The sequence below is a fragment of the Podarcis erhardii genome (assembly GCF_964252035.2).
Source record: "Podarcis erhardii genome assembly, chromosome: 5".
In the NCBI taxonomy this organism is placed as follows: domain Eukaryota; kingdom Metazoa; phylum Chordata; class Lepidosauria; order Squamata; family Lacertidae; genus Podarcis; species Podarcis erhardii.
Genome location: NC_138509.1, coordinates 32,721,609 through 32,743,747, shown reverse-complemented (window position 1 = coordinate 32,743,747; position 22,139 = coordinate 32,721,609). Strand labels below are relative to the sequence as shown.

The following is a 22,139-nucleotide window of genomic DNA, read 5'->3' as shown; positions in this document are numbered from 1 at the left end:
ATAATAATAAAAATTCAAGTGCCCTCAGAGGAGATCGCCAGACTTCCCTGGAGAAAGAATTCCACAACTATAGTATCACTACAGAAAATCTCCTCCTGTTCCTAGTGCCCATCAGTCAGAACTTTGCTAATGCTGGAACAGAGAACCAATCTACTTCTACATACCTCTGTCTCTAACACACAGTTTTAGACAGTAAGCTCCTCAGGTCAAAGGCTTTTTTTGTTTAACAATACTGCCTAAGTGTGATGTACATTAATAAGTGTGAAGTGCATTGATATTAGTAACTTAGTAACACAAGTATGAGGGACTTGGTAGTACACACCTTCATCAGTATCTTGGAGGAACTAAACAGCTAAGAGAGGAAGAACTCACCTGGCAACAGAAACTAAAAAAGTGGGAGAATGTTTTCTCACAATTGAAGCAATACATTGCTTAAGAAGTCAAGGACAATGCATTCAAGGTAACTTAAAAGACAATTTAATAGTCAGCCTAATATACAGCTATTAGAATCACCTAAATATCACATAAATTACAAAAGAATTGGTATATAGCATAATATATATATTTTTTTACTATAAAACACATACCTCTGCAGTCCAACAACAATCCTCCCAAAATATCAGTTACAGTCAAACACCAAAAAAAGGACATTGCACAACACAATTTCAACTTTTTGAGCTAGAGAAAATGAGGCCAGATTACATTCATTCATTCACGTACATTTAAACTGTAAAATCCCCCCTCCCACCCCCACCAGTTAATCCAGCTCCAGGTGCAATTTCACATGCTTCCATATATTTTCCAGTACAGTTCTCAGAATATTAAAGTGCTTATGTGCACTCTGGTATCATTCATATGCAGATGTGCAATATTAATCATATTTGGACATTTTAGTTCAAAGTCAGTTCAGCCAGTTCAGATTTTTTTTTCCAGTGCCAACATTTATACATGTTTCAAAAGCATATTTAGACAATGATTTAGACAATGTGTGTAAATGTTCGTTTGTTCCCCAAACCACTGTTGCTTTCTCTTTCCTGTTGCTGGATTTCACGTAAAGATTAATCTCCAACAAACTCTAAATGTACAGGCATCACTTCTCTAAATGGCAAACAAAAATTAATTTTCTATACCTACATACAAAACTACTCAGATTTGCTACCTAGGGAAGTTTAGTAGAAATATTCATAGTATGAAAGTTTTTATTTTTTAAAGTGTGCATTAACTTCAGCTAACAAAACCACAATTAACAATTACAAATGTGCAGTATTTAGCTCCTGGATATATAATGTAATAATATTTCACAGCTGAATGAGTTCATCACTCTATGCTCCAATTCAATGGTTTACCAGCATGAACAGTACATAGAAAACAGGCAAAACAAAACTGAATGTAAGGCTTTTGGATGGATACGATCTGCAAAAAGATACACATTGAGTGAATAAATTATTTACTGCTGCCTTCTTCAGCATCTCCAACCTAAACTCTTATTCAAATTCCTTTCCACACAATATGCTACAGAAGGCTCTCTTCAAAAAGATTCACATATGGCCAGATTCAAGCACCCTAAGGACTGGTTCACAACCACACAGATGAGGTCGCCTCTTTTCAGGAATTGAAATCCAATGCTTCTTTTGAGTACCGGCAAGGCACATGGATGCATATGATTGTGTATTAAGCCCCCGGGGTTTTGTCATTGTTGAGTAAAGGCAGTATGTCCACAGAAAGCAAAGTTTTGAGGTAGGGCCACTTGAGAAGGGATATGGGGGTGGGTGAGCCAAAGCCACAGTTCCCACCCCTTCAGAATGCCCCGTTCCCAAGTTCTGTTACTATAGATGCCTCCTCAACCTTTCTGGCTTATTTGGTAACATGCGAGCCAGGCAACATAACGGGGGGGGGGGGGGGGCTTAAGTAATTCATTATGTGATTCACTCATAGGTTTTTAAGCATGGCTCACAATTTACTATTATTGTGGAACTAAGCACAAAGCGTGGCAGTTTTCCGAATGAATTTGTTTTGGATCAAAAGAAGCTAACTATTGAAACCATACTCTCCAACATTAGTGGGACATAATCAATACAGTCATTCAACTCTCCCTTAAAGCATTCCATTACATCACAATAGATGCTACGTGAGGTCATTTAAAAGGTACCAAACCTGAAGCAGAAGGCACTCAGCAGGGACGGTTATTGCAAATAGTGTAAACTATATTAAAAAAAAATTAAATAGCTAATATGAACAGGTCGAAAGGAGTGTTTTGCATCAGTTGCAGTCCTTTAAAAGGGCCATAATATAAAGGAATTTAGAAGGGTTTCGGCTCATGGTCTATAGTGGTTGTGCCCTCTTCTCTCTTTCTCTCTCTAGATTAGTATTTAATACTGAAATATGTTTCCCTCAAAATCCGTGCAATATTTTGCACCCTTAGTGACAACCAGTCACATTCCTAAGTTACCCTTATTCAGTTCTGCTATGGCAGACTATGGCCATGGTGCAATGCACGCTTATTAAGAAATACCACAAAACGCAGAGGGACTTATTTCCAGGTAAGCATGCATAGGACCTACTTGTAACCTGCCAAATTGTTCATTCAATCCACAATTTAAGTGAAAATAGTCTCTTCCTAAAATTTAAGCATCTCATATGGAATGGTATGTAATGTATGGGATACGCAAAAATAGTTCTCCTGTACAATAGAACAAAAATAATTTCAGTTTGAAAATACAGCCTCCATGTGAAAACACAATTATACACAATTTCATAGTTCTGTAAAACTAGTTAGTTAAAATATTTTAACATTTCATAATACCATTATTTTAAATTTCATTTGAATATATGCACCAGGAACCACTAATATCCAAAAATACCAAGAATGAAAATGTTTTGCTATTAAAAAATTATATAATTTAAATTCTTATCAGGTAAGATTGTACATAATTTCCCACAAAATACATTTAAAAGGAGTATTTTCACAAACACATCAGAAGCGATACTAAGAAGTGTCCTTGTGACAAGAGCCAATTTTTCAAAATCAATGTCATTTACAGAGGCTGTAGCTGTGGAGTCATCTTCGTTAGTGTTTACATCAGTCATTCTTCCTTCCAAAGAGACACATTTAAATACTCCTTACGCTACACAAGGGCTCCAATTTCAAGCCCTGTAGGTGCTCTGATATATACACAAAGTTCTCATAATACACAGGTTTTCATATCCACTTCAATTAGAGGTGGGCGTATCTGTTTTTTGCACATAAAATCAACTTGCCTCCTTCATTAGGTGAATAGGGAAGGCTCTGTGTGTACCAGGCATTCCTGTGTACATCCAAGTTCCAACATACACAATAAGCTACAGAATCAGGAAATCTATGAAATAAGAACTTTCACAATTACGTACCCAAGCTTATGCTATTAAAGCATCACTCTACAAGGCTTCCTATGAATAAGAAAGGGAAATAATGAAATTAGTCCATAAACAATGGTGAGACTATACTAACATAAAGGAAAGCATACTATCCCATTCTAGTTTTTATTCTCTTTTCTGTCCTCCCGTGAAAGTCACATAAGTTCTGAATTTACCATTTCTGCAGTCTACATTTGAATGGGTTACTTTTAGCTGTACCCAGTTTTTAATTTAAAGTACTCTTCCAACTGAATAAAAATAAGTATAATTCTATTACAATTGCAACTATAAAAACTGAAAATTAGATAGGAGTGCTTTCTGTAAGGTGATCCAACAATGTTCTAGTTACATTAAATAGTGTAAGCAGCACAGCAATGAACAATTATAATACTAATATTACAGAGCACACAGTTTACTGCCCTACAGATGTGAAATGGTACAGGACAAGAAAGAATAAATACCTGCCTACATTAGACATACCCATATGTGTGTGTGTGAGAGTGTAAAGATTCTGTGTTGAACAGAAAACAGACACAGATAACATAAGCTACTATAGAATAAGCTAATTGTGACAAAGGTAGCTCGATAGGACAGAATAGTGTAACTTTTTCCAGAATATGCTTTAAATTACTTCACAGAACACTGAATTCTTCTAATCAATCTTAAAGATGGTAGTATCACCTTTGACATAGGCTTTTATTAATTAAGGCTCACTTTATAAGCTATGTGAAAACTGTTTATCGATGTAGAATTGTTTTGATAGGAAATAAAAAGTCCATGTATATTTACCACGTTGCTTCCAATTAAAATCAGTATTCTAGTGAACCTTAGAAAGTGAAAACACAAAACTCTGATAAATTCTTATGTCCAATTGGCCTACAAAACACCATACAATGAAACAGTATTAGCAGAACATTGAAATTAATCCTAAAATTGTAGCTTTCCTTCTAAAAAGTTCGGGGGAGGGTGATCAAATTCAGGAGAGAGTGTCTGTTTGCATAATTCCCTTACAGCACTGCTGTAAGGTGCTTCCAAGTGGGGCCTGCTCAGTGACAGAAGCCTCTGGTTCTTGGTAGTTTTGAAGTCAAGCAAAGTGTTCTCCTTAACGGCACAACTAGAAAATGGACATTTGGTTAAAAAGTATTTTCCAGCGATGTGAATTTCAGGAGGTGGTAGAGGATACTTTTTTCTATGCAAATTAAGTAAACTTAATTTACACAGCATAATTTGTGCTAGAATTTTTTTCTGATGGCTTATAAAAAGTGATCTAATTTACCTGTGTTTCATAAACAAAGCTAAAAATGTCAAAACTGCCAAGCTTGCCTTATACTGTATTTGCAGCTGGCATCTAGTTATTAATAAACTTACAAAAAGGGAAAAAAATTTCCATGAAAAAAATAAAGCACTGAAAGATTTTCCAGAAAATTTTCTGATTTGTACAATTTTCCATCTTGTATCACTGGATTTGACTTGCAACCATTTCCATGGTAGACAGATTCTGAAACATGCCCATGAGAATTGCTGTGGGGTGTCGTGCAATGTCACCCAGGGAGAAATTCATTGTAGAGCTATGTCAATCATTAATCAGCACAAGTAGTCAAGCTTGCCAGACAAAACATTCACACTCTACCTCCTACTGCTTTGGGGGTCTCCTAACACTCTAGAGCCATTGGAGCTAACGAAAGTCTTTGCACAGGCTTCCACTACCAGGACACATTAGTTGAACGAGGTCCATACTCTCCTTTCTGCCTTTTTTATGTTTATGGAGATGCACATGCTGCCAGAAGGAAGCCCTCTTGTATCAGCCCAACGTTTGCACAATAAGGCCCATTTCAAATGTAATGCTAAGAGAGCAAGCAGACACAAGCCTCGGACTCACAAATTCTCCCCTCCTGTTCGAGCACAAGAAAGCATTTATAGCTACAGTTTATGGTTCGTTCCAAAATGCAGTTTCCCATTATATTGTAATACAGGTAAACTGTGGCTTATTGAAACTACATTAAGCCGCAGTGCAATTCTGGTTCAACTGAACTAACTCAGCTTTTTTAAAAAAAAAATTAAAATCCTGTATTTGGAATTAACAGAAACTGTGGTTTGTTCCAAAATGTGGGTGTAAGCTTTAAGCATCCTCTACTTGAGTCTCTGGCTTCCATCTGCTTGCATTTATCAATGTGTAGTATTATGTCTGATAAATCAGTCCTTATTCTCCCCAGAGGCAATTTAATAATTTTGAAGACCCTGGGCTTATAATGGCCATTTTTCACCATGGACTTATTTCTAGTGTTCATACATTCCTTGGATGAGAGGATTTCAAGAGGATGCAACTCAAGAGACTGGAGAGCTCTTTAAATACTCTCTCCAACTGCAACCTCTTAAAACTATCTTAACGACTGGTTGTGCAATTTTACAAAACTGCCCACACAATGAATGGCCATAGTACTACCTTATTTTTATAACTGACTTTAGACATTGTAGACTCACTAGGATATATTATTTTGCTGTTTTTCTGCAATGTCCAAAGCAACTCCTAGTTGAGTATCTAAATATAAAGCTTATAAACAAAATAGGGCACAAAATCTGACACAAATGTTTCAAAACAGCATTTAACATCTTTACATGGCAAACAACTCCTATTCCATAAGTTTTGAAAAACTTTTCAATAGCACTCATAATAAATTACACTGTTCGAGTATACTTTTAAGTTTAGCCATGAAAAGAGGAACATACCTACCCAGTTTTAAGAACGAAGCAGTATGATCACCTCACACTAAAATGCTGGTTAATTTAGAATATAGATTTCTAAGTATTTATCCCTCAGAAATGCTCCAGTTCTAAAGATGTAGTAAACACCTAAGGATAATATTCTAATATTCTCCTAATAACCCGTTATTTAGAGATATGGCTCAGTGTTCTGGCTGCATGGACGGACTCTGATTAAGCTAAAAATATTTAAGGGTATGAGAAAGCTCTACCATTTTATCTGACACAAATCATCCCCCAATTTTAGCTAAGCTTCACAAGTTAAATGCAAGTTCCTACGATTACCAGTTAAATCTCATTAGCTTCTCTCTTACTAAACTGTAAGAAACTACAGAATAATTTTCCTGAGTAAGATTATAAAATACTTGATCATCCTACCAAAAGTACAAAGACAAGTAAAATGTAGAACAATACAAACCAACATATAACAGAATCACAAGTGCAGAAATGTTGTTGCTTTTCATTATAATTGGCCCCCAGTAGAAATCATAGCAAAAAGTTTAAGTATCTAAAATATTTTGAAGGACGGTAATTAAATTCTTCAGACCATGAATATAGCCCTCATCGTGTGTGTTGCTGGGGAACACATGCGCAAAATCTATCATCCTGACTTCAACCTCCATGCTTTCTGGCAGCGTAGTAGGCATGTGGCAGAAAACTTTTTCCAGCTGAGGTATAACATTTCCATTCAGATGTTCTTGTGAAAGGCAAGCACTGCTCTTCCATATGTTGTCTTGTTCCACAGTTTCAACTTTAAGGGAAATTTGACTCTGGTGCCTTTTGTGAAGTGCATACATTTTAGAGAAGCCTTTGCCTACAGAGGTCTCTACCTTGCCATTCTCTGTAGAACTGATGACATGAATGTTATTATTATATTCCAATGTACCACCACTTGGCACTTGACCCTTGGACACTCTTCCCTTCTCGACCAGACTGCCATCATTTAACCATGTAGTTGTCATCGGATACAAGCCATCATAGACAAATAGTAAAGAACTTGCATAAAAGTTAAGCTGCTTCTGCTTCTCAAACCACTGCAGTATTTCTTTAATCTTTTGAATACTGGCAGCTACAGCATCTTTTCTCAGGCAGAATCCATTATGGAAAAACTGAGCCACACCTGCAAGAAAGAAACCAGTAAAATTAATAGCCACTGACTGGAAAGTTCAAACTGCAGTATAGCAATGGTGCCTAGCTTCCAAAAAGCAAAATTGACAACAAATTCTCAGCTATTCATATAACAGAATTCAGGTTTAAGTTGCTATTCACAGTCAGCTGATAATATGCCCCCAAAAATTCAGACAAGTGCCCCAATTCAGATTTCCCATCATCAAAATATTAATTGCAATGTTGAAGGTTTCAGAGCAAGTGTGTCTGATTTATTCTGGTGTTCTCTGGCTCAAGTCTCACTTCTTACATGCACTTAAGCAAGCCCTCATCTTTCAGTTTTATCCTCCCAATGCACTATGGGAATACTATAGCATGATCACATCTTCCACACATTTTACTTGCGCAAATTCAATTATACACACTCAGCTCAAGCAGCAGTTGCCTTCTGGGTAACAGTTACAGCAGACGAGTGGGGGGAGACTAAGACAGAAGGGAGGTGAGAGGCAGACAGAGGAAGAAGAAACCCACCTCTCTCAGCTGCATGGTGAGCAGGGAAGTGAGGATGAAAAAAATCCCCGCTGCAGAAGGGAAGAGAGGCGCCAACCCAGAGACATACAAGCAGAAGCAAAAAGCTGGAACAGTGTTGCAGCTTCAGCCTGCCTCTTTCCCTGTCTGCCTTTCTCCTCCCTTCTGCAGCTGAAGGAACCAGGTTTCTTCCTCCTCCATCTGTTTCTACTGCTTCCCCACTCGTCTTGCTGCCAAGGCAAGATTTCTTCTTCCCCTGGCAGTGGGGATGCAGGGAGCTCCTCCGTGAGATCCCCACCCCCCTTCCAGCAGGCAGCTTTTGACTATGCACAATTCTGCATGTGTGTGCTGCTTCTGGAACAGAACCCTTAAGTGAGTTGTGATTGCACTGTACAAGTGACCTAGTTTCCAGGATTATTGTGAGAGTTTATGGGAATCACTTTAAACCCTCAAAACATACTATCAGTGCTCAGAACTTATAACTAAAGAGCTGGGACTGCACTATAAAATATTCATGGGGAGCAATCCTATAGCAGGATCTCAAGTTAGGATGAGCAGGTTAGGATCCAGGGCATCTCCATGTGAGTTAGGAGGTTCCTGGCATAGGCAGGCTATGCGGTCTTAACTCCCTCATCCGAAGCCAAGTCAGAGATACACATATTTCCCCCATCCGAGCTCTCCCACCTTTAACCCCAAGTCAGAATGATCCCACTTTCTTCCCTTCCCTGGCAATCCTGCATGCTAGAGGGTTTTATAATATTGTCCTCAATTTTCTTAACTATGAGACAAGCTACACGTAGGTTATAAGCACACAGTCTCGTAATAAAGGCCTAAAATAGTAGTACTACAACCTGGTCTAAATCCAAACATTACCATCTTTTACTGTCTCTTTCGTTAAGCCTCTTCCATAGTGCTGGTTTTGCGTCTCATAGCTGTCAGAATGGGCGCGATAAACCTTAAAACACACAAAATAATAATGTAATTTTGCCATCTGATTTCTGAAAAAATGTCTTTGTCCTAGGACTAGTTCCAATGTACTCTTCAGCATACAAAAGAAGGCTTTTTTTCAAAATGCTTTATCCACACATCTCTGAAACTATTTCATGAGCTGGATCTATCTAGCAATCCAAACTCAGCAAGTTCACATTGAAAACATCATAAACTTTGTATATTCAGATATAGCTTTTTCAATGGAATAATACATCAGTGAGATGTTATGTTATATACCTCTCTATACTTTACAGTCCAATAACAAGAAACCAGTGCAAATAAAGTTATGGGTGTTCAGAATGTCTACTCCGATGCCCCAGAATCAACTGGCCTATGTAGTCTTCGGATATAGGCCAGTGACAGAGGATAGCTTAGTATTCTACAGGGGATCTCAACTCAGACATATAAGTTTATGACCAAGCATCATTGCAAAACAAGTCTGTCTGGAAAACAATAAACATGCTGCATAAAAATAGAAATCAAATGAATATGAAAATATGTGTGCATATAACCACTAACAGCAGCACGTTTAGAAACAAAAAAAAATATTATCTAGAATAAGATCACTAAACCAACATTTAAATTATATCTGTTACATGGGACAGCAAATGAACTGATACTTATTTTTCATTCTCAGTAACTACACAAACAGAAGCAGTTGACAGTGCATCCAGCAAGGTCCACCAGAAACCCAGCCAAATGGGCAGGGTATAAATAATAAAATTATTATTATTATTATACAGGCTTCAGACCATGGTGTTCCAATTAAAATCTCAGAGAGATGCATACAGACATAGGAAATACAGCATATATATATTTTTGCAATCTATGTCTCTATCCAAATCTGCCCATTTTCATTATATTAAAGGAACAGATTTTTTGCTGACATATTTTATGCCAATCCAGAATGTACATAGGACATTTATTCTGCTACACCAGATCTGAAAGTTAAGCACAAATATAGGGCTGCTTTAACAGGGAGTCTGGGAATGGTTGGAATCCAATTGACTGAAGTCAGCAAGATTATGATAAAGGAATAATACACTTCTCCCACCAAATGTTAATGAACATGTGTTTGGCACTATAAGAAAGCAACTGGACAGCAAAATAATACTAAAGAACTTGAACATCACATACAGTACAGAACATTAATAGCTCCCTAAACATCTATGAACACAGACCAAAAACGCCTGTCAAATTCAAGTGCCAAACAACATCATCCACCTTCAGTAATATACTGATAAAATATGTTAATAACTAGAGCCTCATTGAGGTCTCCATGGGGACCAAACAGAAAACATGTTGTTTCTTTTCTTCTACTTGGCTAGGGAAATTACAATTATAATCTATTGCCTGAAGGCTAATTTTTAAGGTTTAGAATGCGCTTCAGCATCAGAATTCAGTTTATACAGTTAAAAGCCAAATCTTGCACATTAAAAGTCAATTAATGCTTCGCTAACACAATGCTATGCAAGACTGTTGCCGTTTATCACCATGCTGCACCAAAGGCCTGAAGGGATAGCCAAGCTATCGACACAACATGTTAGCTCTCTGGAGGACTGCTGTGAACAGCTTAAATTTCTGAATGCAACCCATATGAAGTTATGAATATGAAGTTAACAAATCTAGCTATTTGCTGGTGTTATTGAGTAGAACAATGAAATGGAACGTAAGTATGGGGTGCAAGAGGCGGAACTACTGAGAATATAATATGATAAAGGAGGAAGGATAGAGCTATATGAGAAAACCAGGGAGATAAAAAGAAATATATTATCAAAGTCCACATCTAGACTAAGTGCAATCTTCTTTATAAAATGAAAAAAGAAAATCTTGAAGATGCTGTTCAGATTATTGTACTCAAAAGAGAAATCAATAATAGGTCTTCCTTTGGATCGCCAACCCTACCCACTTCTTTTCTCATTATTATTATTACGTAATGAGAAGTTAATGCAGATTGTCTCAATTCAGTCACCTACATCTCCCTGCAATAAGGGAAGCAGGGAATACGGCATGACAGAAAACATTCAAACCCAAAGCATGCTGACTCCTAATATCTTTCTGTGGGGAAAATATCATCTATATACACAAAGTATCAAATGTGGTGACAGTGATAATACTACAACAACACCACCACAATCTGGCTTATAAGTATAAAACCAAATTTACTAGAATAGCTAGAATAGAGATAGACTTATAATCATTCAAACAACAAACATACTAAGGTGCCATGTGCAAGACAAAGCCTGGAGATACTGTAAACATGGAGTGGATAAATGTACAACTCTATCTTAACAAGTTACATGTACAGTAAACGTTATACAGACTGGATAAATGAACCATTCAACAAGTAGCGTTAAGTCCAGTCATGGAATGGCAACCCCGTGCCACCACAACGGCAAGGGTAGCACACTGGAGAATATGAAAAAGTTTTTCAAAGCTGTTTTTCAAAGATTGAACTGGATGAGATGTTCTTCAATGGCTCTTGAGTTGGAAACACAAAGCCGCGTACATGGATCAATAACGGGAAGGCAAATCAAAGCGACCACCCTGGTGAGAATAACACAAGTAGGCAAAAGCAGCTTGGGGGTCGCATAACTAGTTAGCATGCCAGAATCTCGTTCATTATCTGGCACTGGATGCTACCCTTGCCGTTGTGGCGGCACGGGGTTGCCGTTCCATGATTGGACTTACGCTACTTGTTGAATGGTTCATTTATCCAGTCTGTATAAGGTTTACTGTACATGTAACTTGTTAAGATAGAGTTGTACATTTATCCACTCCATGTTTACAGTATCTCCAGGCTTTGTCTTGCACATGGCACCTTAGTATGTTTGTTGTTTGAATGGTTATAAGTCTTTCTCTATTTTAGCTATTATTCTAGTAAATTTGGTTTTATACTTATAAGCCAGTTTGTGGTGGTGTTGTTTTGATGAAAATATCATCTAAACATGATTTTAGTTGCCTCCATGTTGTCAAGAGCATAAAAAGATTTAAAATCCAATGAAGAACTGCATCTTACCCTCATGCCTAGCACCAAGAACCCAATCTCTTCCATTAATGGGTACTTGCTGACTTGTTGCTTAATCTTCTCAGCGGAAGCATATGGATCATAGCTTTTCTGGCCTATTTTTACATCCATTATACATGGCTTTTTAAATCTGTGTGTCACATCTTCCAGTTTCAGGTACAAATCTGTTAACAATTCAGAATAAACCAGATCAATGTCATAATCTAACCAACCCAATCATTAGAGGTCAGTGGAAAGTACACAAGCACAGGAGTGGCTCAAAGATGGCGTCCTCCTGGTGGTGGTAATATTACAAACATTATATTAACCATCTAATTCCCAACAATGATTCCTTTTAGTCTGTGATTTTATTTCATTGTGTCTATTTTTATATCCCTTCTCACTATCAGACAGTGTTGTATAAGTTAATATAATAGTAGTGTTTTATAAATTATTTTTATTATGAAATCTGCTGTCCAGGTCAGATTCAGCTTCCTGTGTAAGAACGTAAGTAATTACAGTAACCATCCTTTCAATGAAGCAAATTGTAACTAACATTCTGAGAAAGTATAAAATGTTAAAAGATAATAATAAGCCCTTTAGCATGCTTTAAATTGCCAACATTTATTCTTGGCGGTGGTCATCTTATTATCTTCCTGCAAGACTACTGTACCTTACTAGTGGTACCCCTGTTGCTGTTAGCAGTAGAAGGTGTATTTTGACATACAAATTCTGCAATAGACCTAAATATGCTAAACTGGATCTTACTGAAGAATCAATTGAGTTTGAAGAAAACAGCCCTTATTTACATGACATTTTTCCATCTACGAAGCATAGCAATATATTGTTTCATGATGTTCCACATGATAGTGATTTATCACGCTGTGCTCAGGTACTTAGTTTCTGGCATTTTCAGAGCCATCTCCCAAGCAGTTGCCAAAAAGTTAGTGCTTATTGCACTGTCTAACAGCATTACCGTTGGGTGCAGTAGGTGATGACCAGGTTCCATAATATTTTGGCAAATATTTTTGGAGTTCTAGAAACACAGAGTCTTCACAGTCAGCAGCATACACCTGAAATAAAAGAAATATGTTTGAACTGCAACAAACCACTCAATTCCCTCTTGTGACAGTCTACATTTGGATATTTAGAACTTCGGGGGGAATTCATGCTAAAGTAGTCTTCAGCACAAGCATTTCGGCTTGCCAGATGGAACAATTCTCGTACCCCTGCACGCTGTCCCAGCGCTTCTTCCAACCACCAGCACCCAACCAGTTTCAGGGATACACAACCTAAAGACCTTGCTCAGGGCTTCCACTAACAGGACTTGTTAGTTGAATCTTACCCTCTGTATGTTTAAAACCTCACACTCAATGAGAAATATCCATTTAGAAAGGAAACAAAGTGTCTTTCAGAATACAGTGGTGCCCCGCAAGACGAATGCCTCGCAAGACGGAAAACTCGCTAGACGAAAGAGTTTTCCGTTTTGGAGGTGCTTCGCAAAACGAATTTCCTATGGGCTTGCTTCGCAAGACGAAAATGTCTTGTGAGTTCCTGCGGGGTTTTTTCCCTCCCCCCCCTTTTCTAAGCCGCTTATCCGCTAAGCCGATAAGCCGCTAAAAGCCGCTAAACTGCTAATAGCGCTAATCCGCTAAGTCGTCAATGGGCTTGCTTTGCAAGACAAAAAAACCGCTAGACGAAGAGACTCGCGGAACGGATTCTTTTCGTCTTGCGAGGCACCGCTGTAAATGCTGTAAACTGTGCCAGAACGTTTGACTACTGTTAAGTCTTTTATAAAAAAATAAGTATTTTGCTATCTCCTATGTAGGTCAGGAAAAAGCTGAAGCTTGCTAACAGGTTAATTTTAGGACTCTAAATTATTATTGTTAACACACTACAAACTCTAGTGAATTTATTCCTTTTCCAAATCCCCCACCCCCTAAAAACCAAGTCAATATAGGCATCCAGCTATAGGAATACAGTGGTGCCTCGCAAGACGAAATTAATCCGTTCCGCGAGTCTCTTCGTCTTGCGGTTTTTTCGTCTTGCGAAGCACGGCTATTAGCAACTTAGCGGATTAGCGCTATTAGCGGCTTAGCGGCTATTAGCGGCTTAGCGGCTATTAGCGGCTTAGCAGCTTAGAAAAGGGGGGGGAGGGAAAAAACTCGCATGAACTCGCAAGACGTTTCGTCTTGCGAAGCAAGCCCATAGGGAAATTTGTCTTGCAAAGCACCTCAAAAGACGGAAAACTCTTTCGTCTAGCGAGATTTTCGTCTTGTGAGGCATTCGTCTTGCGGGGCACCACTGTAGTAAAATAATCAAATTACTTATACTGAAGAAGTTATAAGGTCTGATTAGCAGAAAAAATACTTTGTTATAGGAGACATTTCCTAAATGAGGATCACACTGTCTTTGGCTTTAATAGGGAATGGAATCATTTGCACCAAATGTTTCAGCACAAACTGTTCCAAGAGCTCATATATTAATGAACTATTTACATTTTCTCTCCACGTGCACACTAATGTTACTTTAGGCAACTCTGGTAGAAAGTACATAATTCACTCTGACTCAACCAAACATATGTTGTAATTTCATTCCCCAAGAATGGTTTCAACATTTATTTGCAATATTAGTTTGTTCTACTGACAACCAAAATTTAACTTCAAAGATGTGCCACCTATGCCATGAGATCCAGTAACTAGCTACATAGCCCCAGGTTCCTATACAGTGATTTCAAGGAAACAGGGTAGCAGGAGCATTCTAGCACCCCCTTAGCCAAACTGGCTTTTACTCCAATATCACACCTTATTTGGTGCAGTGTACCACTCCCTCTTCAATGCATAAACCAGTCTTCGTTCCTCCAGAGGCTCCATGCCTAAATAGCCCCCTAGATAATCAAATAAGCAGTTGCCAATGGGGCCACATCACAGCTAGCATGAAGCTCACTTATGGAATACCTCGGGTTCACAACCTCGGGTTGTGAACGTTGCAGGTTGTGTGTTTTCGGGTTACAAACCCGGAAGTACCGGAACGGGCTATTTCCGGGTTTTGGCGCTCGCGCATGTGCAAAATCACTAGATCACACTTTGCGCATAAGCACCGAATCGCGTCATGTGCGTGCGAAGACACAGCGCTGCGAGTTGTGAACATGCCTCCCGCATGGATCACGTTCGCAACCCGAGGTATGACTGTATAGAAAAACAAGGGGAAAGTTATGGATAGATGCCCAACAACCAGACAGGCACATGATGAAACTCCCAGTGTGTCTGCTGTGTACACAAGATGACCTCTGAGACTGTCAATAAAGGGATGCACACCAACATTACTGACAGTGGAAGACATCAAACACTAGTCATAATCAAGACCCACTGATGTCAAAAGCTCCAAAGTATGTCATCTTCCTCCCATATAATCAGTCTCTGACACTGATCAAGACTACCATATTGAGTTTGCCATTTACAGTATGTGCTAAGTTGGGACAGTAAGGTTATGCACAGAGGTTCCCAGTGATAATTAAACAGAGGGGTGCTTCAATTCAACAACAAAAAAGCATAACTTCAGTTAGAGGATGAATTAGAAAACAATTACCTTGTTATAGAATTCTAGTTCTCTGGGCCCTCGAGGTGGTGGCTGCAATTGTTTGAGGACTGTGCCATCAGGATGCTGCAGGATGCCTGGGAAACAACAAATACATTTGTTCACATCTTAACTTCAGCATGCTTTTGAGTCCAACTATGATAACATAATCTAGTATATACACTAAATGTTCAAAAAAACCCAAGAGATCTTGTTAGGGGGAAAAGTAAGAGTTCGTGTTAGGAAGCAGCTTTCTTTAAATGAAATCAAAAACACAGAGAACATACACCTTACCTTTAGAGTCTGGTACTTATCCTAAAGACCAGGCAAATCTTTCACACATGGTTTGCATGTAATGCTAAGCCATGATTTGTTTAACAAATCAGTAGTTAACCATAAATTATCCCACAGATTTGTCAAACTATGGTTTGTTTCTCCAAAGTTTGGTCTGTTTCCCATCTGCTCTAGCCTCATGCATTTGTACCCTGGTGAGCATCTGGAGTGGAGTAGCCAAGCAAACTATGGCTAAGGAAAGTGCTGAGCTCACATGTAATGCTAAGCCATAGCTAAAACGAAGACAGGCTCATAAGCAACAGGCCATGGCTTCAAATCATGGATGACCGGCAATAAGGAAACAATAGATAAGCTGCTGGGAAGGGTTCACACGTAATGCTGAACCATGGCCTAGCTACACAAGAACCAGGACAAATGTGGAGCAATAGTTTTGTTATTCTGCAGCTAGCTTCTCTGCTATTTTTCAATCACCAAAACAGTGTTAGTTTTGAACAGTTTCATCTCTCTGAAGTTTCTTCACAGCAGTGGTAACTTAAAATTTAATCTTTAAACATTTATTTGCAACTACTGGAATAAGCCCTTTGGATCCAAATGAAACTTCAATATCATGTCGTTTTTTTCTTTCTAATGATGTTATTCAAGACATTCAAGACAGGCAATATTAATACAACCACAACGTCACAAATTAAAATTGAGACTCATTCTAGGCTGCAGTATTACCATTAGGACAACAGACTACAATAAATGTTATCTCCACTAGTTGAAAAATAACCAAGGTTTCTATTTAGTAATGGTTATAGTTATAAAAATCAGCCTTTGGACTTTATTATTAGTAAAAGTAAAACTTTAGCTTCTAGGTAAAATTGAACATAATGTTATTTTCAGCAATAAATCTTTGTTGTTACAGTCACATTATGCAACCCTGAGTGAAGCCACAATCAAAACCACTTTGTCAGACAAGCAAAATATGAGTGTTTACCCCTTCCCACCTCTATTATAAATTCCCTTTATTAAGAATTTTAAGTAATCGGAGCACATGTCAGAACAGCCTTTTTCTAGTGTAGTGGAGAGAGCAACTCTCATAGGAGTCTCTCCACTTTTTGAAATTCTGTGTGTGCTAGCAACTAGGGAAAGGCAATTTAAGGTAAGAAGCTGGGACAGCGATAAGAGAAGTAAGATCTTCTCAGTGATGACCCCAATACTTCATAAATATTTGCTCATGAAAGACTACTTCAGCCCAAGCTTGTTTATTTTCCGAAAGCAAAGTTTTACTACAACAAATTTTTAACTGGGAAACTTAAAAGGGTATTTTAATGTGCTCCACTATTTCAACAGTTTAATAGTGGAATATATAGGCTGTCGTGTTTACTTTTTTGTATTTGTGATTCTATGATTTTATGTATGGAAATCATACATAAAGCCCTGCTGGATCTGATCAAATGACTCCAGTTCAGCATTATGCTTTCCACATTGGCTACCAGATGCCTATGGGAAGCCCATGAGCAGGACATAACTGCAGTAGCACTATCTTCCAACTCTACAATTTTATGATTCTATGATTCAATCCTAGCTGGCATTCAGAAGCATACATACTAGCTCTGATACTGGAGGAAATATAGCCAGCACAACAAAAAGCCAGTGGTATTCTTATATCCCAAGAAAACCTATGGAATAAGTAAAGTATAAATATAATATAGACTGATATAGCAGATCTCACCTTATGAATATGTGTTTAAAAAGTACCTTTCATTCACAGAACTCTAATATACATGACACTCCACAGTAACAATACAAAATCAAGGAGCTTATAATCTAAATTTCAGCAGTGAGGAGGAGTTGGGAGAACAGAAAAATACATGGGATGGAATAAAATGCAGTTACGTTGACATAAGGAGGGCTGTAAGCACTCTGCACTTAAAAAATAAACCCTGAAAATCTGCACCAAGGTAACCCCATATCTGCATCACACACGCAAAAATATCTTGTGATCTGTGTGAGTTACGCAAATGTAAGAAAGTTGCTTATTTTCTTGTTTTAAATATCATTCAGTCGCCACTTTAAGTTCTGAGATTCCAGAAGGCATTAACCATGCATTTTCATACCTATATTTGTAGTCAACAAGGGCTAGAAACACTTTTTTAAAAAAATCTGGAAGCTAAATTCTGTATCCCCTACCATGTACATGCCAGAGCCCTGAACTTCAACTTCTTATAATCCATGCAAATTTGTTATTCCTGAAGTTGACTGCAACAGGGATAGCTCTCAATCATGGTTCCCCCCCCCCCCCCAGAGAAGAGACACACATTATGACCTTAGAAGGATGTTGGCTTAAGCAGAAGTCAGTGAGGAAGGTTAATCATGAAATTGCAGCTAAACAATCTATGTTCTCACTTAAAAATCCTCTCCTTTCAGGAGCAAACCGGTTTTCTTGTGAAATCCTTGCTTTTCAGTTGTTCCATTTGAACCTATGCTTTTGTAACTATCTGCATTTCATGGGTCAACAATGTTATAAAAATGAATAATTGCATCTTATAAAAATATAAAGATGCATATGCAAGAATATGATGGGGATGAATATTTACATGATGAGCTTGAACATGTGTCAGACCCAGTTTCAAATTCCTGCTCAGCTTCGAAATTTATTGCACAGCCTTGGGCAAATCACCCTCTATCAGTTTAACCTGAATCATGACATTGTTTTGGTGCTAAAACACATTGCTATGAGCTTCCTGGAAGAAAGAATAGGGTGCAAATACAAGAAATGTTGATTTTCACCACTTTTTGAACTCAGTATGAGTACTCTACAAGTGTGAATGAGTTAAGAGAAACCATCTAGTGCGGTTACTGAAGAAAAGGGGGCATACATCAATCAGGTGATCTACAACTTGCTAGAGGGCCTTCTCAGCAACAGCACCCAGGTTATTTATTCAAATCATTTCTATATCACATTATATTTTTGAAAAGTTCTCTAAGTGGATTACAACCCATCTTAAAACATCAAATTCCAAAATCTCAATAAATATTACAACTGAAAATTTATGTACAAAAATACAATAAAGACATTAAAGCAGTATAATTAAGAGGAAAACAAAATATGTTCCTAATTTTTAAAAATGCAAGTAAAAATTAAATACAGTAACAATTCCACTTAGAAAGTATTTTAGCCAAATTAAAATGAGATAGAAACTGTCTCCACACTTCCATCTCCACAGTAACATGCCCCAGACACAGCCTTAGCACTCCTCTACATAAGAACCTCACTCTCAAGTACAGTGGTACTTCGGGTTAAGTACTTAATTCGTTCCGGAGATCCATTCTTAACCTGAAACTGTTCTTAACCTGAAGCACCACTTTAGCTAATGGGGCCTGCTGCTGCTGCTGCTGCGCCGCTGCCATGCAATTTCTGTTCTCACCCTGAAGCAAAGTTCTTAACCCAAGGTACTATTTCTGGGTTAGCGGAGTCTGTAATCTGAAGCGTATGTAACCTGAAGCAAATGTAACCCGAGGTACCACTGTATTCCCACTAACTATACTCATAACACAGCTAATCCCCACCCAACTATTTGTTGCCAACCAGAACTCTGGTTTGCAAAACATCCCCAGAAGCATTAAGCACAGGTTACAGCCAGCTCATTCACTCACCTCTATCTCGGTCAATATATTATCATATAAACAAAAACATTATCCGTTCTCCTTCCTCTCTCCCACCCGGGTAGGGTCTTTGGATGGTATCAAGCAAATTTACAAATACCTGCCAAAGAAGGGGAAGAAGAGGCATGGGAGGAGAAGCAACCAGTATGCTGAAAAACCTAACCATGGTTAAGTGATCAGGCACTTTTCCAATTCATCTTAGTGGAGATGTATTTGTCTAATACTGGCTGATCATGTCTGATTTGTTTAATACAAAGACTAGAAGAACCTAGCTAGGAAAGAAAAATAGAACAACCAGAATCTGTCTCTTGTAACGGCATCTTATATATGCACATGTAAAGCCCCTCCAGTTGCCATATAAATCACTTTAAATGGCACACTCTCTTTAAGTTCCTCATTGTATTCATGTCCATTTGCCACAAAACACAATGTGAATACAAGGATAAACACATTTTCTGCAGTGATGAAATTTCTCCCTAATGAATGCCAAATCTTCTGTTTACTCAAAACAGGAGTACATCAGTGTGTTTATTCTTCATGCAATTTGTTTCCTGTAGAAATCCAAAACAAGATTTCACAATTAAAGTAACTGCTTTTGGGATTTCTGGAGCAGAATCGCAGGCATTATTTTCCAAACCTACCAATCCAATTTCCTTTTTTCTTTGGGGTGGGGTGGTGAAGAGAGAATCAGGTCATTTCCCCAGCTTCAAAACTTCCTATTCATAAACATTAAACCTACAAAACACCTCAGATTAAGACTACATGCTTAGGTATCAACAAGAAAAGCAGGGACCTTGTAGGTAGATACCCCTGAAGATTTAGAAAGAGCAGGGAGGTCATATTATTAGAAAACCAAATTAACACACACACAAAATGTGCAGCAGCAAACACAACAAAGACACCATAAAAGAAAACGCTTTAAACAGCTTATTAGGCAGGAGAATGTGTCATTTCATTATTGCTCCATTAGTACATTCCCAATAAAGAAATTTTTTTTTACTGTAAACCACCAAGGTGTATACAAACAGAGACAGTAGAATACCACTGTGTTGTTTTGTAAGGAAAAAAGCAAGCTGAAGTTCTGCATGGATTTCAAAAACCTTCAAATTCTACTTTTGAAAATCCATTTCAGAGCATCATTTTCAGCTGTCATATACAGTAACACACCCTGTCCTTCCTACACATATTGCTCAAGATGGCTTACAATTTAACATGCCTATTTTTAATTAATACTATTGTTGCATAGAGCCACAGCCAGTAGTCTTTTTCAGCTGGGTTCAGGGGCTGGATTGGGGGAGCCTGGAAAGACCATTCAGCCATTAAAAAAAAGTCACGAGAAGACCTCAAAGCGGTCTCTCGCCGGATTGGGGCGGGGGACGACGACGACAAAATTAAGCAACCCCACGCATGCAAGGGACGTCTTGAATATTACTCACACGGCTGAGAGAGAGGGCTGTCAGAAAGAGAGACACAAGCAACCCACAACGTTAAGGACACACCGATGTCGTAAGCAAAAACGAAACTCGCCCTGGTATTATTATTTAACACTAGGGCACTGGATCCCACACACCAAAAACACGCACGCGGGTGCATAAACGTGCATAAACACACACACACTTGGAAACGTTGAGGGGAATAACACCCAAGGCAGAAAAAAACCGGACTTTGGTTGCTTTGTATCCAGATCCAAATCCACTCTAATTCCTGACATGGCTTGAGTTGGGGGGGGGTACCTGAGCAGCCCCACTTCCCACTCCCTGCCGAAGGGGTGCCCGGGGAGTGGGTCCCGGCTTCCTGCCTCCCCTTAGGACCCGCCCCACACACGCACCCAGCCAGCCACCCCCCCCAGGCCGGCCACTTACCGCCCTTATCCTTGCCGTACATGTGCCCAGCCACCTGGTGAGACAGCGGCACGCAGCCGTTGAGCAGCCGGGCGCTCCTCCCTCCTCCTCCTCCTTCCTCTTCTCCCTCCGCCGACGACGACGACGCCGCGGAGCCCGGAGGCACGTCCGCCTTGGCGCCCCGAAGAAGCCGCTCGGGCTCCCTGCTCGCCGCACAGCGCGGGGGCTCGGTGGCCATTTCCTCGGAGGCTCCCGCCGCCGCCACGTCCTCCTCCTCCTCCCCGCCTTCAAGGGCCTCCTCCGCCGTTGCCTCCGCTGCCGCCGCCCGCCGTTCGCAGCCCAGGCCAGGCCCGCGGCTCCATGGCGTGCGCCCCCGCCCGCAGTGCTTCCACTCCCTCAGGCGAGCGGAGCGGAGGCTTCCCTCGGCCGCCTCAACCGCTCGGGTCGACTGACTAAGCGGCACTGAGGAGAGAGAGCGATAGGCAGCACCTCAGCGTTACTGGGCCTGCGCGGCTCGCAGCGAGCCTGCGCAGTACCGGCGACTGAAGCCGTTCGTCCCTGGCTTGGGTGGGGGGCGGCTTCTGAATGGCTTTCCCTACGCGGCTATTCGGAACGCGAGGAAGAGGCAGCGCTGCTGTTATCAAGGGCACAGCGCTACCTGACAGCCGCGCCCTTCGGTGCGGTGGTAAACCTTCCCTCTAAGCTCAGGGGTCCGGGGCCGACCCAAGACCTTTTGGCACATGAGAATGGTGCCCCCTTCGCCATGGAAGATCTACTACATCAGGAGCAATCAGGGGTGCCAACTTGGATAAAATATTGGTATTGAATAATTGGATATTGAATTGAATTGGTATTCGATTGAACATTGAATAAAATATTGGCACAGGTAAGCTCTGCCCCACATCTGATGCAGTGCACACACCACATCTGAATGGTAATGCCCATCAACTTTGGGGGTGCCCGGCCCTCTACAATATTTTATTGGGGGCAAA

The 22,139-nt window shown here is 39.6% G+C and overlaps 1 protein-coding gene across 1 annotated transcript; it reads right to left on the bottom strand.

The window, feature by feature from the left end:
* Positions 1-454: 454 nt before the first annotated feature.
* IPMK (inositol polyphosphate multikinase) lies at positions 455-21,623 on the bottom strand. The gene is made up of 6 exons (XM_081861977.1): positions 21,169-21,623; positions 15,374-15,459; positions 12,762-12,858; positions 11,798-11,970; positions 8,662-8,743; positions 455-7,273 (listed from the first exon to the last, which is right to left on the bottom strand). Exons 1-6 carry the CDS (start codon positions 21,383-21,385, stop codon positions 6,654-6,656), a joined length of 1,275 nt encoding a protein of 424 aa, XP_081718103.1. The 5' UTR covers positions 21,386-21,623; the 3' UTR covers positions 455-6,653.
* Between the last annotated feature and the right edge of the window lie 516 nt (positions 21,624-22,139).

Coding starts and splice junctions, on each gene's coding strand:
- IPMK (XM_081861977.1), bottom strand. CDS start 21,385: ATGGCCACCGAGCCCCCGCGCTGTGCGGCGAGCAGGGAGCCCGAGCGG. Junction 15,460..21,168: donor GTACGGCAAGGATAAGGGCG/GTAAGTGGCCGG, acceptor GTTGTTTCCCAG/GCATCCTGCAGCATCCTGAT. Junction 12,859..15,373: donor AACTAGAATTCTATAACAAG/GTAATTGTTTTC, acceptor CTTTTATTTCAG/GTGTATGCTGCTGACTGTGA.